At 42.9% G+C, this 16,797-nt stretch overlaps 1 protein-coding gene across 1 annotated transcript; it reads right to left on the bottom strand.

The window, feature by feature from the left end:
* Positions 1–691: 691 nt before the first annotated feature.
* Positions 692–2,039, bottom strand: LOC121800233. Its single transcript, XM_042199812.1, has 2 exons — positions 1,122–2,039; positions 692–1,078 (listed from the first exon to the last, which is right to left on the bottom strand). Exons 1-2 carry the CDS (start codon positions 2,037–2,039, stop codon positions 692–694), a joined length of 1,305 nt encoding a protein of 434 aa, XP_042055746.1.
* Between the last annotated feature and the right edge of the window lie 14,758 nt (positions 2,040–16,797).

Below are 16,797 nucleotides of genomic sequence, written 5' to 3'. Positions count from 1 at the left end.
ATTTCGGTACGATATATCGTTTATATCGAATATACGATATATATCGATATTTTAGATATATCGAATTTCGGTACGATATATCGAAATATCGATACGATAACGATATAGATATCCTCCATATCGAAAGTTCGATATATCGAAATTCGATATATCGAAACTTTCGATACGATAACGATATGAAATTCTTTCATATCGATATTTTCGATACGATATATGATACGACGTTTTCGATACGATATATCGTATCGACCCATCCCTAGTAGAGCCCCCTCTAGGATTACTAGGAAAGTCGCTAGTCTAGGTTGCTCCCTCTCGAGTGTACTCACCCCGTTGATTTAACCCTTAATATTGAAGTCTCCTTCTTATATATTTAGATTAACTCCCAGGAACAAAAGACCCAAGCCCTCACAAAGGATCCCCTCTCTCGAGTGTAGATTATCAATGTGATGTTCACTCTTTTATCATCCCTAGTTAGGTATCTCTTGATTACTAATATCTAGGTAAACAAACACAATTGGTAGCTAAGCAATTGAATTGAAAAAGCACAAGAGTAAACAAAGAAATCACAAGAGCTAAGCAATCTAAAGAAGTCCTTGAATTAATCACAAACATTCATTGTAGTATTCACAAGAGCCTGACTGCTGCAGGCTTCGGTAGGGTGGACGCCTAAGGATGAACTACAGGAAGTAGCTCAGGCTCCTCCTCCTAATCTGGCTCTGCCTAATTCTGCTTCCTTCTCCTTTTCAACTACAGTCTCTGGCATATGTGGACCCTCATAGCTTTTACCACTCCTAAGCTGGATTGCCTTGCAATCTTTGGGGTTCACAATTGGCTGCCCTGGAAATTGGCCCGATGTATGTAATTTGCTCACAGATTGAGCTATCTGACTCATTTGATTGTCCATACTCTTCATGTGTGTGCTCAAGTCTTGCACCTCTGACTCTACCTTTTTCAGCCTCTTATCAGAGTCGGCCATACAATCCCCTGTTTGTTTCATAAACGCCATCAAGACATCTTCAAGCTCGACCTTCTTTAGCTCCTTAATTTGGCCATTTGACACTTGTAACCCCGGGGGAGGCTGCAGAGCATTGTTGGGATTCTCATAGGACAGATTGGCATGCCTTGTTCCCATAATTGTTGTAGTTACCACCCCCTTGATTGGGACGGTAGTTGTTGAAGTTCCTATTGTTGCCCCCTTGATGCACATAATTTACATCTTCAATCCTTTGATGGCTTTCGAGCCTAAATGGCTCTGTTCCCATAAAACCAAGCTTGCTAGTCAAGAAATCCAGCTGCTTAGACATCATGTCCATCCTATCAACGTCCGATGCAGATGCCACCATGTAGGTTTTGCTTCTCTTGTTCCTCCATCCCTCAGCATTTGAGGCTACCCTTTCAATCACCTCAAGTGCATCATATTCTCCCAACTTAAGGAGTGACCCCCCTGCGCTCATGTTCAACTCGCGCATTGATTTCGGAGTGCTTCCCCTGTAAAAAGCTAGGATTTGTTGCCCCGGGCTTAAACCGTGGTTGGGGCATCGTCTCATGAAGTATTTGAACCTTTTCCATGCCTCTTGAACATTCTCTTGAGGCTGCATCACATACTGAATAACTTCTGCTTGCCGTTTAAGTGCCTCGTTGGGCGGGTAATACTTCTCCAAGAATAACTGCACCATTGCATCCCATATTGGCACAGAGTTAGGTCCCATACTATCATACCACTCTTTGGCATCATCCTTCAAGGAGAAGGGAAACAGTCTGAGGCGAACTTGATCGTCGGTGACCCCATTAGCCTTCACTGTGTTGCTAATTTGTATAAACTTGGTGAGGTGCTTGTTGGCATCTTCTGAGCCTGTTCCACCAAATGCATGTGCTTCTGCCCTGTTTATCAACCCCGGTTTCAATTCAAAGTTGTTGGCGGCAATCCCAGCATTGTTGACCGGTGGATTAGCCACCCGTCTGTGTGCAAACAAATTCTGCACAGGCTGTGGTGCTGCTCTCGCATTCTGCTCAACCAACCGCCTCTGCATGGCAGCCATTTACTGAAGGAGTTGATGGACAACGGGATCTGGATGATTCTCATTGTTGTTCTCGTTATTCACCCCATTCTCGTTGTTCTCCTCATTGTTATTATCACTGTGGTTATTCTCCATTTTGTTATCCATTAGAATTGGAGAAGGCGGCTCGTATTGGATAGGTGATGGAAGTGGAGATGGACTAGGTGATGGAGTTCTCTGAATAGGAGAATGTGGACACCTATGACCGGATGAAGATACCCGAATCCTTTGGTTTAACCTCCTTTGTGCGTTCCTCTTTCTGTTGGATGCTTCGATCTCGGGATCGATGGGCTCTAAAGGTGGACCTTTTTGAACGCGTGTGCATACAACCTGAGAAAAGAAACACAAATATTAGAGAACTCAAACATAAAAATAAAAACAAAGCAAATAAAATCTAGATTAGTAATCTCAATTATTATCACAATATTAAGTTATAATGGAAATGTCATGCAATTACTTCAACAACTTCGATTACCCATTTTATGTCTTTAGGATTACTAGGAAAGTCGCTACTCTAGGTTGAGCCCCCTCTCAAGTGTACTCACCCCGTTGATTTAACCCTTAATATTGAAGTCTCCTTCTAATATATTTAGATTAACTCCCAAGAACAAAATACACAAGCCCTCACAAAGGATCTCTTCTCTCGGGTGTAGATTATCAATGTGATGTTCACTCTTTTATCATCCCTAGTTAGGTATTTCTCGATTACTACTTTCTAGGTAAACAAACTCAATTGATAGCTAAGCAATTGAATTGAAAAAGCACAAGAGTGAACAAAGAAATCACAAGAGCTAAGCAATCTAAAGAAGTCCTTGAATTAATCACAAACATTCATTGTAGTCTTCACCAAAACTGCACAATAAATTTAGCTACTCATGTTCTTCATGAAAACCAAAACAAAGGATTCAATCAAATACATAATAAAGCAAATAGATACTCCTGTGGAACGATTCTATGGAATGGAAACTTCAATCTCTCGATTTGTAGTCTTCAATCTTCAAATCTCTCTTCAAAGTGTTCTTGGGAGTGTTTGAAAGTGTGGTAGGCGGTAGGTAGAGAATGATTTTTGTAGCCTCCAACCCTAGCCTTTTCTTCTCATATTTCCACGTCAAAAATTGCATTTTCTGCTAACAGACACGTCAATCCACAGTACCCGGCCGGGTGGAAATAATGCACTGGAAACTCACCCGGCCGGGTGTCACTTTTTGGGCACCTTCTGGACTCTGACGACTGAAACGGTCTACCCGGTCAGGTGGAATTATTGAACTGCAAATTCACCCGTTGGGTGCTCCTATTCGACGCCATTCTGCCTCCATGCCACCAATAGTCCCATTTTTTCCTTCTTTTCCATATGTTTTTCCTAAAACACTCACAAACACATAAAACTCCAATAGATAGAATAATTGGCTGGACAAAGACAATTTCGAGTAATAAACTCGGCATGTAGCACTTCAACAGATCAATTAAACCGATGAAAATATGAGTTTGTCAAATATCACTCCTCTTCTGATACAGAACTTCAATGTTAATTTTGGATCGGATTTTAGGTCAAATTGGAGTTTAGGATTAACACTAACATTATCTTTAATTAAGTATCAAACTCTATTGATTCAATTGCATATATAACATTATAAAAAATCAATTTTTAAAAATTCATCAAATTATATACTATCACTGTATCACCTAACATTTCAAGACCCACATATACGTGTCTATGTAGTAGATTAGATCAACTGGCCAATTTACTTAATTTTCTCATTGTCACATTTTTTAAGCATCCATATCCGTGCTCTTTGGCAAGAGCACAGATATGGGCGCGGATCCACTTTTATTATTATTTTTAGTCCATGCTCTTCCCCAAGAGCACAACACTCACATCCATGCTCTTCCGCAAGGATATGCTCAATGGTCCCACCATTCTATTATTCAATTTGAATAAAAACAATTCCACAATATTAAAATGCATTAAAAATACCCGGAATACTATTACAAATTTAAAACAAATTAAAAATTACATAATTAAAATCCTAAAAATTAAAAATTACATAATTAAAATCCTAAAAAATAAAAAATACATAATTAAAGGCTAAAAAATATCCCCGTGGAATACTATTCCTCTGGCCCTATCCCTAATGTTCTTCGGAGACCCCTATCATTGCCAAATGTGAATCAAGTTGCTCGGGAGTCATATTTGACCTAGCAGCCAAATTGAGTTGGGCCAAAAGGGTCCACAACGAGTTGGTGGGGGGTTGAGGTGGCACAAAGGGAGCGGGAGCGAGGGCGGATGGAGTCGCGGCGCGACGGCGGTTGGCCGTCGCCTTCTTCCTTCCTTGCGGCCGGCGTTGGGAAGTGCTCGGGTCGGCGTCGGGGCTATCCAAGTTAGCTCCGGCAAGCTGGCTAGCCACCTCATCCTTGCCGGCGTCAGATAGGGATACCGACCTTGATCGTTTGCTGGAGGAGCTAGAGGAGGATGATACGCCTCCCATATACTTCGGATGCACAGACACCTCCTGCCAAGCGTTGAGATACTTGAACGGTTTGTAATTTAGGGATTAGTAGGTCACCAAGGCGGCACTGATGTCGAGCTCGCTCCTGCCGCTCCCCGCCGATCGCTCTTCCTGGAGGTAATACCCCTGGAACTTTTGGATTTTTTCGTTGGCTCTGAGTATGGCATTGCGCACCATACTCTCATTGCTTTCGATGGTTCCAACCGGGCGGTTTTCATTGTACCGACGAGAGACGCGCCACCAAAACCTATCCCCGCTTTGGTTCGTGCCTATCTCCGGATCTTCGGAGATGATCAATTAGGCTTTGAATAATTGATCCATCTCCGCCGGAGTGTACGGGGTGCGGACACCAAGAGAAGTAGGAGTAGGAAGAGGAGGAGTTTGAGAGTCGCCGCTCCCTCCCGATCTGGGTTCAGGTGCCCACCCGTATCGCCCATCGGGGGCATCTTGGTCATCCACCGGGTAAGGCCGGTAGCCACCCGGAACTTGAGAACCTTGGGTTTGAGGAGGGGCCAAAAATTGCGTTTCCGGACTAGGGAATGGTTGTGAGCCGAACCATTCATGGTTCCAACCGCGGGAGTAGGAGGGGTGATCGCCGGAGCCGGATATTTTTTTTTGTAAGAGTGAAAGATTGAGAATTGATAAGAGAAGATGAGAGAATTTAGATGACAATTGTGTAGTGTGGTGTGAAATTTTTGGTGTGGAAGTGAGGGTATTTATAGATGAAAATGTGAATTTTAGGGAAAATTTTTGAAAAATAAATTAAAAGTGGTGAGAAAACGGATATAATTTATTGGGAAGTGGGAAATTTTTTTTATTTAAAATTGATTTTTTAAATTAAATTCAATTTTTTTAAAAAAAAGAAAAATCGAAAATGCCAACGGCTTTACCGTTGGCCAATCAGAACGCGACACGTCAGCTTGCTCAGTGGCACGGACGTGCTCGATGCATCGAGCAGCGCTGTGCCAGCGGCGGGAGTGCAGCATCGGCGACAGCGGTGCCGCGCCAGCGGCACGAACGCAGTCCGTCCCAGCGAGCACCGCTGTGGATGCTCTTATATACTCTAAATACTTTAGAAATGAATATTGATGATTCCGCGAATTTTTGATGATGATAAATGCTCGTAAAAATAAATTACGACACAGAGAATTTTACGTGGTTCGATTTACTGAGGTAAATCTACGTCCACGGGGAGAAATGGGGGCAGGTTTGTATTGCTTGATCTGCGAATTACAGCTTACAACACAGACTTGCTATATGATTATTTCTCTAGAGAGATTCTAACCTCTTCTATCAGATCTAAGTTCTATTTATATAATGAACTCAGATCATGGCTTGCATCACCACCCCAAGTCGTGGATGTCGTGTAGGTTATGGCCTAAGATCGTGGGTGAAGCGTAGGTCATGGCCTACGATCGTGGCCTGAACTGACATCACGTGGTAGTGGGTGTGTTGGACATCCTGTATGGGTCCACTAACTCCTTGTTCGGTCGAATACTGAGACCGAACTGCTTTGGTTGCCGATCTGAGAGTAGAGCTTGATGCCGACCTGAGAGCAGAGCTTGATTGGTTGGCTTTTACCGAGCTGTAGGCTGAGGCCGAACTCTTTGGTAATGCCGAACTCCTCCGAACTCTTTGGTAATGCCGAACTCATACTCTTCCTTGGGCTTTGGGCTGATGGGCCGTCACTGCTGTTGGGCTTGTTTAGTTCGTACCCCATCACTACCCCCCCCCGAAAGACGAAGTGAATCACTTCGGCGAAGCGAGTCACTTCGGCATTCTGGATAAAGGTACGGGGGAGGCTGACGTCAGGGGACGTGCCTTGCATGTGACTGCATTAAATGCGACAGTAAAATCCGGCCGTTGAATCCTGAAAAGGTGGGATTCGAAACGGTGCGACGATTTTGAAATCTTCGCCGAATCTGATAAATATGCTCTTTCTTCCTCATTTGAACACCTTTGCTGTTGCGTCTTCTATACTCTCTCTTTCTCGAGAAATTTTCTTCCGCTTTCAAGAGCTTCTTCAGACTTTCTTCACTTTCAAAAAGTAAGAAAAATGTCTTCTTCTTCTTCTTCGGTGTCGGGTAGCGGTAGGAAAGGGGATAAGGGGTCTTCTAGCCGGAAAGAATCCGGGGAGAAGACCGTAGAGTATTTTCACAGTATCTTGAGTAAGGATACTGTGATATCCCTTCACGAGAAATATTTTTTACCTGGGGGGAAGGCGGTGGTTCCCGACGATGATCATAGGGCTAACGACCCGCCGGAGGGTTATGCCACCGTTTACGAAGCCTGCTTAGAATGCGGGCTTCGTTTTCCTCTTCCCCCACCTTTTGTAGAGCTTCTTGATTTTTTTCAACTCCCTTTAGGTCAGGTGACTCCGAACTCTTGGAGGCACTTATCGGCTTTTGCTGCCGAACTGCGTAGGCTAGATAAGGATCTGTCTCTGAGGGCAATCCTTAATTTTTTCCAGTTTAAAAGGAAGGGATCTTGGTTTTACTTGATCCCCTTACAGCCTTTTAGGGCCTTCTGCAAAACCAAGTGGCCGAAATGGCAAAACCGTTTCTTTTTTTATAATAGGACTTCGGCTCCGGGCTTTCCTTGGAGAAGGCCGAAGTCCGTGATTCCCCATCCTCGGTTAGAACCGTTGGCCGAGCTCGAGGGCGAGCTCAATAAGATTCCTATGATTAGGAAACAGTATTCGGAAACTGAGCTCGTCAAGGGCGACCTCGTGTTCAATATCTCGTCTTCGGACGAAGAGGCCGAGGGTGAGGATTTCTCTTTATCTTTATGCTCTACTGCTTTAACGAAGAAAACTAACCTTGTTTTCTTGCTTTTTGGCAGTGTTCATGCTGAATAAGGCTATCCGAAAGTCCTCCGAGCTTGAGGAGCCGGAGAAAGAGAAGGCTACCAGCTCGGCGCCTGATGCCGAGAAGAATCCGAAGAGGCAAAAGACCTCTTCAGGTCCAAAGAAGCCGGAGTCGACTTCGGCAAGCAAGAAGGGGAAGACCCAGAAGCCCCCAAGGGCGCCAGAGAAAGACGTGGTCTTGGCGCCTCCTTCGGAGCATATCTGTGAGCCATTTTTATGGCCCACGGACTTCGCCGAGGTGAATTGTCTCCTTGATTCTTTGGCTTGGCTTCTGTCCTGTATTTTTGGTGCCCTCTGTTGACTTTTTTCCTTATCCATTTTCAGAGGAACGATATGCTCTCCAAGCTCGTCGCCGTCGAACTCTCCAAGGCGTCCCACGACTATGCTGAGATGCAGAGGAAATTGGCGGCTGCTTGTCACCGGGCCGAGCAGGCTGAGGCGAACTTTGAGAAAGCCAGAGCTGCTAGGATTTCGGCCCAGGATGAAGCTCAGTTTGCCAAAAACCAGCTCGTCATCCAGCGAGAGCAGGCGAAGCGGAGCGATGCTGCTGCCGTGGTTTCCCAAGGGGAGGCTCTCCGTGTTTACACGGAGAAACTCTTTTTGAGCAGCCAGTTCTCGGCCTTTGTCGGTAGCCTGGTAAGGCTAATTGCCGATAAGGGCGAGCAGGGGGCCGACGTCGTGCTGCCTCTGTACAGCCGAGAGATAGCAGCTCGGCTTCAGAATCTGCCGCTCCTTGAGGAGCTCGCTTCATCTTCGGTCCTGCTTTCTGCAGACCGAGTCCGGAGTTGTCGAGCTGATCGGGACGAGAACCTGGAGGCTATCTTTGCCTCCGTGGGACCCGTTTCACCCGCTTCGACTTACAACGGAGAGGGTGAGGCCGAGCCGCTGGAGCGGGAGGCCGAAGTCGATCAGGCCGGGCATCCGGAGAAGGAGGCCGATCAGGAGGCGGAGGCGAGGCCGGCAGGAGGCGAGGCCGAGGCTGAGGTAGCCCAGGAGAAGGAAGCTGTACCAGACCGAGGAGCCGGAGACGAAGCAGGCGGAGTATGATTTCGTCTCCCTTCTCTTAGTCTAGTTTCTTCCTTGTAAAATGGCCTTGAAGCCCTAGTGTAAAAAATTTTCCTTGTGAATGAAAAATTCTCTACATTTGTCTTCGTATAGCTTTTCGTACTCGCCTTTATTCCTGTTGTATTTTACTATCTGCTCGGTATAGCTGCCGAACTAATATAGCTGCTTTGTACCCAAGGAGATGGAGATACTTCACTGGAAACGGCTGTACTCTTCGGCTTTGGACGAAGCTGAGAGAAGAGCTATAGCCGATCAGACGAAGAATGACGAGCTTCTGGCTCGTTTAGTGAAGCTGGAGGCCGATATCAAGGACTTAGAGTCCGATAAGAAAGATCTGGAGGCCGAGCTGAATACGGCCATTGCTGAGAGGACTGCGTATGAGGATTACATCCGTGTGCGCGGGGGAATGACCATATCAGATGTTCAGAGTCGAGTTGACGAACTGTGGGAGGAATATAATGTACTCCGGAGGAACAATGCGCTGGAGAGCTCGGCTTGCCAACAAGTCGTGACATCATTGCGGCGCTGGGCTTCTCGGTACAACATTGTTCTTTCTCGGCGCCCCTCCATAGAAAGATTCCTTCGGCATATCGCGCCAACAGATGCTCGCACTCCAGATCAAACCTCTGGTTCCCTTGTTCAAAATCCTACTCCCAGCCAACAACGAACTCCGGAACAGCCGGAAACGTCAAGACGAGAACGGGCTCAGGAGCAACCGGAATCGTCAAGACAGGGACGGACTGAAATTCGCCGAGGAGTTGTGACTATGAGCGAGCAAGATCAGCAGATGCTTATTGCAGAGACTCTTCATCGCCGAGGTGTTAGGACTTCTCGAGCTCGGGGAAGAGGCGTTGGGTCGAGGATAGCATCTCGTCGACCTGCTTATTCTTCATCTGCTCGGAACAACCGAAATCGGCTTCCAGAGGATTTTGCAGATAGGTGGCTTAACTTCAGCAACCCTGGACAGTAGAATAGTCCTTTGTAATAGCGTAACGCCATTTTGTAGGGTAGCGGAGTTGTGTGCCGAACAAGATTTGAAAATGAAATTTTGTTTTTGTTTTCGCTTCTAACACTGTGTATTTACAGCTTAGCGAAAAAATTTCATCGTACTTGTCCTCGGTCTTATGAAGTAAACTTCTTTGACCGGACTTGTCTTTGGTCTGATGAAATAAACATCTTTGACCGGACTCGTCTTTGGTCTGATGAAATAAACATCTTTGACCGGACTCGTCTTTGGTCTGATGAAATAAACATCTTTGACCGGACTCGTCTTTGGTCTGATGAAATAAACATCTTTGACCGGACTCGTCTTTGGTCTGATGAAATAAACATCTTTGACCGGACTCGTCTTTGGTCTGATGAAATAAACATCTTTGACCGGACTCGTCTTTGGTCTGATGAAATAAACATCTTTGACCGGACTCGTCTTTGTGTTCTAATTTGGCGATTTTCGTCGCCGGGATCGAACTTTCCCTTGTCCTAATTCGGCGAGTTTTATCGCGTGGATCGGACTTTCCCAGTTAACCGAAGTGGTCTTATGCAGTAAACCTCTTTGACTAGACATGGTCGTCCTCGGTCTTATGAGGTAAACTGCTTTGACCGAACTTGGTCGTCCTAATTCGGCGAGTTTTATCGCGTGGATTGGACTTTCCCTTGTCCTAATTCAGGCAAGTTTTATCGCGAGAATCGGACTTTTGTTGCAGTTCGTTTCAGACGAAGTGCTTGATTCTTAAGCAGAATTGTGGTCTTGTATCCTCTTTAGAAGCTTTGACACACAATCGTGGGCTTGTTGCAGCTCGTTTCAGACGAACTGCTTGTTTAAGCTGAATTGTGGTCTTGTATCCTCTTTAGAAGCTTTGACACACAATCGTGGGCTTGTTGCAGCTCGTTTCAGACGAACTGCTTGTTTAAGCTGAATTGTGGTCTTGTATCCTCTTTAGAAGCTTTGACACACAATCGTGGGCTTGTTGCAGCTCGTTTCAGACGAACTGCTTGTTTAAGCTGAATTGTGGTCTTGTATCCTCTTTAGAAGCTTTGACGCACAATCGTTGGCTTGTATGTTCTAAAAAGGGGATCAGCCTTTGAAGAACGAGATACCTCAGTTTTATTTGTAAGAGACGACACTCACATAGACAGACACAACGCACGTAGAGACAAGAACAAGTAAAAAACAAAGAAAACACATAAGACTGACTGACCGGACTGTCTCTTACAAATGGAACTTCTTGAGGTTGGAAACGTACCATGTTCGGGGTACTTGTGCTCCTGACACGAGTCAATTTGTAAGACCCTTTGCCGAGGACTTCTGACACCCGATATGGAACTTCCCATGTGGGTTCGAGTTCGCCCAGCTTTTCTGCTCGGCTTACTTCGTTGTTTCTCAAGATGAGATCTCCCACTTGAAATTGCAGCTTTTTCACCCTTTGGTTATAATACCGGGCTACTTGCTCCTTGTACTTGGCTGCTTTTATGCAGGCCAATTCTCTTCTTTCTTCGGCCAGATGTAGTTCGGCTCTTAGTCCGTCACCATTCATTTCTGAGGAGAAATTGAGTTCGGGGACTGGATATGCCGATCTCAACCGGAATCACGGCTTCAGTGCCGTACACCATCGAGTTCGGCTCCGGTGTGACTTCGGTCACTTCGCCGGCCTCTGATTCCGGCTGCTGTGATTGCTATGCTGGATGGTGCCGAACTGATTGCTCGGCACTTTTAAGCGCAATCTGCGAACACACTTGCTCTTTTTCGATCACCTCGGATGACCGCTATCTCTCCTTTAGTGGAGAAGGTGTTCGGCGAGGATGCCTCTGATCGCTATGACCGGGCTTCTTTTTGTCTTCTCTGGATGAGCTGTCTAAAGACCGTTTTCGACGGTCTGCCTCATCGGCACGAGAAAACTTGTCCGCAATGTCCCACATCTCTTGAGCTGTTTGCGGACCGCACTCCACGAGCTTTCTGTAGAGAGCTCCGGGCAGGATTCCATTTTGGAATGCCGAAATGACAAGTAGATCATTGAGATTATCTACTTGTAGGCATTCCTTGTGGAATCTCGTCATAAAATCGCTGATCTTTTCGTCGCGACCTTGACGTATAGAAAGCAGCTGAGCCGAAGTGATCCGGGCTTCCGCTTTCTGAAAGAACCTCCTGTGGAAAGCATCCATTAGATCTCGGTAGGATCTAATGCTGCCTTGGGGGAGGCTATCGAACCACCTTCTTGCGTTCCCGATAAGCAGCTCGGGAAACAGCTTGCACATGTGGACCTCGTTGAGACCCTGGTTCGCCATGTTATATTGATAGCGTCCCAAGAAATCATGAGGATCCACGAGTCCGTCATAGGTCATCGACGGAGTTCGGTAGTTCTGTGGTAGGGAAGTTCGGGTAATATCGTCCGAGAACGGAGTCCTCAATGCTCCGTACATGGCGAACCCGACATTTCTTTGGTATGGAGGAGATGGAGTTCTCCTGTGATTCCGGTACCGAGGATTCTTTCTTCTGGAAGACATGATACTACTGCGGTAGTGACTGTCTCGTATGGAGGGAGAGGGAGAATCCGCCGTTTTTGTCCCCGGCTGCTTTTGGCTTTTTTGCAGGAAGGTTAAGAATTCCTCCTGCTTTTCAGCCAAAAACAGCTTGACAGCCTCGTTCAAATCGGGCTGCTGGGAAGACTCGGTGTGACGGCTTTTGGAGCGGCTTGTTCCTCCGCCATGAGATCGGGTGGTAGATTTATCCCTAGGCCGTTTTCCAGACCTATGGGATGGATTGGCTTCCTCCTGGTTCTCCCGGGCAGGAATGCGGGTACTCTGCGATCTGGTATGCATTTTTTGGGTGGAAAAAATGGATCAAAAATTCGCTTTATCACAAATTTTGTTCTCTGGTTCCCACAGACGGCGCCAGTGATGATTCCGCGAATTTTTGATGATGATAAATGCTCGTAAAAATAAATTACGACACAGAGAATTTTACGTGGTTCGATTTACTGAGGTAAATCTACGTCCACGGGGAGAAATGGGGGCAGGTTTGTATTGCTTGATCTGCGAATTACAGCTTACAACACAGACTTGCTATATGATTATTTCTCTAGAGAGATTCTAACCTCTTCTATCAGATCTAAGTTCTATTTATATAATGAACTCAGATCATGGCTTGCATCACCACCCCAAGTCGTGGATGTCGTGTAGGTTATGGCCTAAGATCGTGGGTGAAGCGTAGGTCATGGCCTACGATCGTGGCCTGAACTGACATCACGTGGTAGTGGGTGTGTTGGACATCCTGTATGGGTCCACTAACTCCTTGTTCGGTCGAATACTGAGACCGAACTGCTTTGGTTGCCGATCTGAGAGTAGAGCTTGATGCCGACCTGAGAGCAGAGCTTGATTGGTTGGCTTTTACCGAGCTGTAGGCTGAGGCCGAACTCTTTGGTAATGCCGAACTCCTCCGAACTCTTTGGTAATGCCGAACTCATACTCTTCCTTGGGCTTTGGGCTGATGGGCCGTCACTGCTGTTGGGCTTGTTTAGTTCGTACCCCATCAAATATGTTTGTCAAATAAGTCATACTATTTCATCACTCCAACCAATATGCAACTGTATCTGGAGAATAAAATAACTCCAGATCATAGACAAACCGCAGTCTACTTCAAAATATTTTGTATATGCATGATTTAGTCCCTACCAAATGATATATAGTAGTATTTGTTAACGTAATGATTAATTTCACTGCAAAACTAGTGGTATACAAATAAGCAGGTTATTACTCAAGCGATTTCATAAACTGTTTTTTTAATATGTTGCCTCTTGAGAAGGTGAGACATGACAACGACATTAACATATTATAATTTGTAACAAAGATCTCATTTTCGTAATCAATTTCAATTATTGAAACCGTCGACTCTACACTTAAAAAATAGTAGTAGTAGTATAATTTTATCCTACCCATATGCCTTTTTTTATAAAGAAAATGATCAAAGCGAAATCACTCAATGAGTCGAGAGTCAAACAAAGCAGAGTAAAAACAGAGGCGGAAAACGATAAGGCATCGTTTGATAGCTAAGTTATATTTCGACTAGACATGATACAAATAGTGATAGTTATCATAGTTTCGATTATTTTTATAAATTAACATTGATTTGTTAAAATGTACACTTTAAAAATATGCATACATCACATCATCTCTAACATTACTTATTATACATCACATCATCTCTAACACTGCCTAATCTTCTTTGGCCTAAATATCGTTCTTTTCGCCTAATTAATTCATTATGCATCATATCATCTCTTACATATACTCTTACTCAATAATTATTGTATTTTTTCTAATTCAAATTAAACTATACTTGAGTAAGAGGTGAAACCGAGTAGTTCACCATGGGATGAACAAAAATCATCATTTACAATGGAAGAGTTTCTAGTGTTTGCTCCATCGAATAGAAACATATATACATAAAAACATTCAAACACTTGCCCAATTTGTAAAATTTCTTCGACGAAAATTGAAGTTCTTTTTTTAGTAATAAAAATCGGGTAAATTTGGTATTGTAAGACTTCGATCATAAAGAAAAGTTGCATGATTCATAAGTAAAGCAGAAATATACTACTAGTAGCATTATTCAATGGTTGCAATTTTTTTGTTACCGGTGATGATGACATATTTCCACTAGGTTAAATGCATTGTAACGAGGCAACATGATACAGACCAAACATGAGAACTCATTTCAAAAGACTAGCTTGTTAGGAGAGAGAGCCACATCAGTTGTTCTTGGGAATTGAGTCTGTAACATTCGACCCTCCTTTAAGCTCTCGTTGGTCACGGCTGGTTCTTTGCCAGTCCACCACTCCGAGTTCTCGTTGGTCTCGGCCGCGTTGGTCACGGCGGATTCTTTACCTGGCCACAACTCCGAGCGGTCTCAAACGCACTCCCAGCCGTTTGGGCTCTCAATGAAAGCACCAATTGATACAGACCAAACAGGAGAACTCATCCCAAAAGACTAGCTTGTTAGGAGAGAGAACCCATTTAGTCTATATACCCCACATCAGTTGTTCTCACAACTAATGTGGGAATTGAGTCCGTAACACAACACTAGTGAAAAAAATCTTTACTGTGCGTGACAACTCCTAAATTCATAATATTACAGTATTGAATTACATATTCACACCCAAATTTTATTTTAGTTACTATATCTCAAATATATATTCGGAATTTTGAATTCGAGAACACGCAAGAAGGCCGTAGATCTCTATTTTTTTTATCTAAATAAACAAATGCTATAATCTTTTAGTGTATAATTTTCTTTTTCTTTGCTTGCATCAGTGCAATATGGAGCCAGCTTGACCAAATTAAGTACAATGATAGACACCTAATTAAGGTTAATTAATTGCGATTTTGATTAGTTTAAGTGTTAAACAAGTGGCTACCAAATCATTTGCCCTTTTTATCAGTTTTTGTTTGTGTTTTTACTTCACTGCAAGTCATTTTCCAGCCGCCGACAGCTACTTTGTTTTTTTCATTTACATATATAAAAAATACATGCCTCTAATTAATTTGATATTAATCACTTAATAATCCCACTTAATTAGCGTGCATGCAAAACGCAGTTGGTGTTTTGTTAACAAGAGTATTTTGTAATTTGTATGATAAAAAAAATCTTACTACTGTGAATTAAGGATACTATCTTTCTCCTATAAACAATTTGCTTACTATGTTATTTAAACAATTTATTTACAAAATTGTATGCATCGGCTACTTGACAAATTATAAAAAATGTGCAATTGGATTATTTCAAACATGAAGAAATATCAAGGCAAAAATGTGACCCGATAAGTACAAACATGGTTTCGTGTTTAGACGAGTTATCTTCTTCATTTATTCAACTAACAAGATAAGCATTCTAAAGTCAAACAAACATTTATAAATTATTTGAAATTAAACAAAAGTTTGTAATTCAGCTCAGAATCTTTACTTATTAAGACACAGGTGTACGAAATCGCAAGTAGTCAAGTGAGACAAAAAAAATAATTTATGTATCTATATTTGATCTTTAAGTAAATGAATCCTTTATCATATCAAACCGTACCATTGTTTCTTTATGCATTTGAGAATCATATATTTATTTCAATATGGGTCACGTTCAATTATTCACATCAATAATGTAATGTCGCACTGCACATGCAAGTATATATTCTTTTACATGAAATAAAAGGGGCAATAGTAAAGGAGTAACATGAAACAAATTATATACTCAAGTAGTTTCGACGTTCTCGACTTGCCTCGGAGTTTTTGTGCCTTCCCTATTGGTTGTTTTTTTATAATAGACTCTTATATCGGTTGTCCTGTTGAATTTTCGCTCACTATTTTGATAATTTAAGCATTTTCTTTAGGTTTGAAAAACAAATTAATATAGTAAGGTAAGGCATAAAACAATTTCCAAAACCTACTAAAAAGCAACAATTATTAACTTTGCTGGTTCTAGAGTTTTCCAAAACCAAAACGTGTTTCTAATTTCCATTTATTTTTTGAAAATGAAATGATATTTCAGATGAAAACATTTTCATCTTTCTTGAAATACACCAGACAAATTTTAGTACCTTAAAATAATGAGAAATCGACTTGCCGGTGGGCCCTACAAATTGATAGATATTGCCTGTAAAACTATATTTTTATTATTTTAAATTTTAGTACCTTAAAATAATGAGAAATCGACTTGCCGGTGGGCCCTACAAATTGATAGATATTACCTGTAAAACTATATTTTTATTATTTTACAAGAGTTTGAAATGCTGATGACATATTCATGGTTAATGGCAAATGTAAATGGAAAAAAATTAATTTAGTGAATATTTGGTCTTATGAGTACAAATTAATTTTGAAATAAAACTCCATTAGAGTTTAGTTCATCTCACACATTTTGGTGAATGAGACCACATCTAATACCCGTAAAACTAAGACAATTAATATTCCTCCATTAAAACAATTTTACAATAATTTGTTTTAAATACAAGATAATAACAAAAAAATAATAACTCTCCAGAGCATCCGCAATAGCGGATGTCGCGACGGACTAGTGGCTCGTCCTACCCGACGTCCGCTATTAGAGCCGGCGAGCAGGTGACGGATGTCCCATTCGGATGAGAGGTTGTCCGTCGAACTAGCAGCTCGTCCTACCTGACGTCCTACCTCTTGTCCGCTATTGCGCGGACAAGAGGTAGGACGTCCCATTTTTTTTTAACTTTTTTAAATTTTTTTATTGCGCGGACAAGAGGTAGGACGTCCCATTTTTTTTTAACTTTTTTTTTAATTTTTTTTTAGT

Source organism: Salvia splendens, chromosome 4 (genome assembly GCF_004379255.2).
Source record: "Salvia splendens isolate huo1 chromosome 4, SspV2, whole genome shotgun sequence".
Classification (NCBI taxonomy): Eukaryota; Viridiplantae; Streptophyta; class Magnoliopsida; order Lamiales; family Lamiaceae; genus Salvia; species Salvia splendens.
This window is presented reverse-complemented; position numbering and strand designations above follow the sequence as displayed.

Excerpts from the sequence above, each read along its gene's own strand:
- LOC121800233 (XM_042199812.1), bottom strand. The coding sequence starts at position 2,039 with ATGGCTGCCATGCAGAGGCGGTTGGTTGAGCAGAATGCGAGAGCAGCA. Across the intron at positions 1,079-1,121 it reads ACAACAATTATGGGAACAAG|CCTCCCCCGGGGTTACAAGT; the intron begins GCATGCCAATCT and ends AATGCTCTGCAG.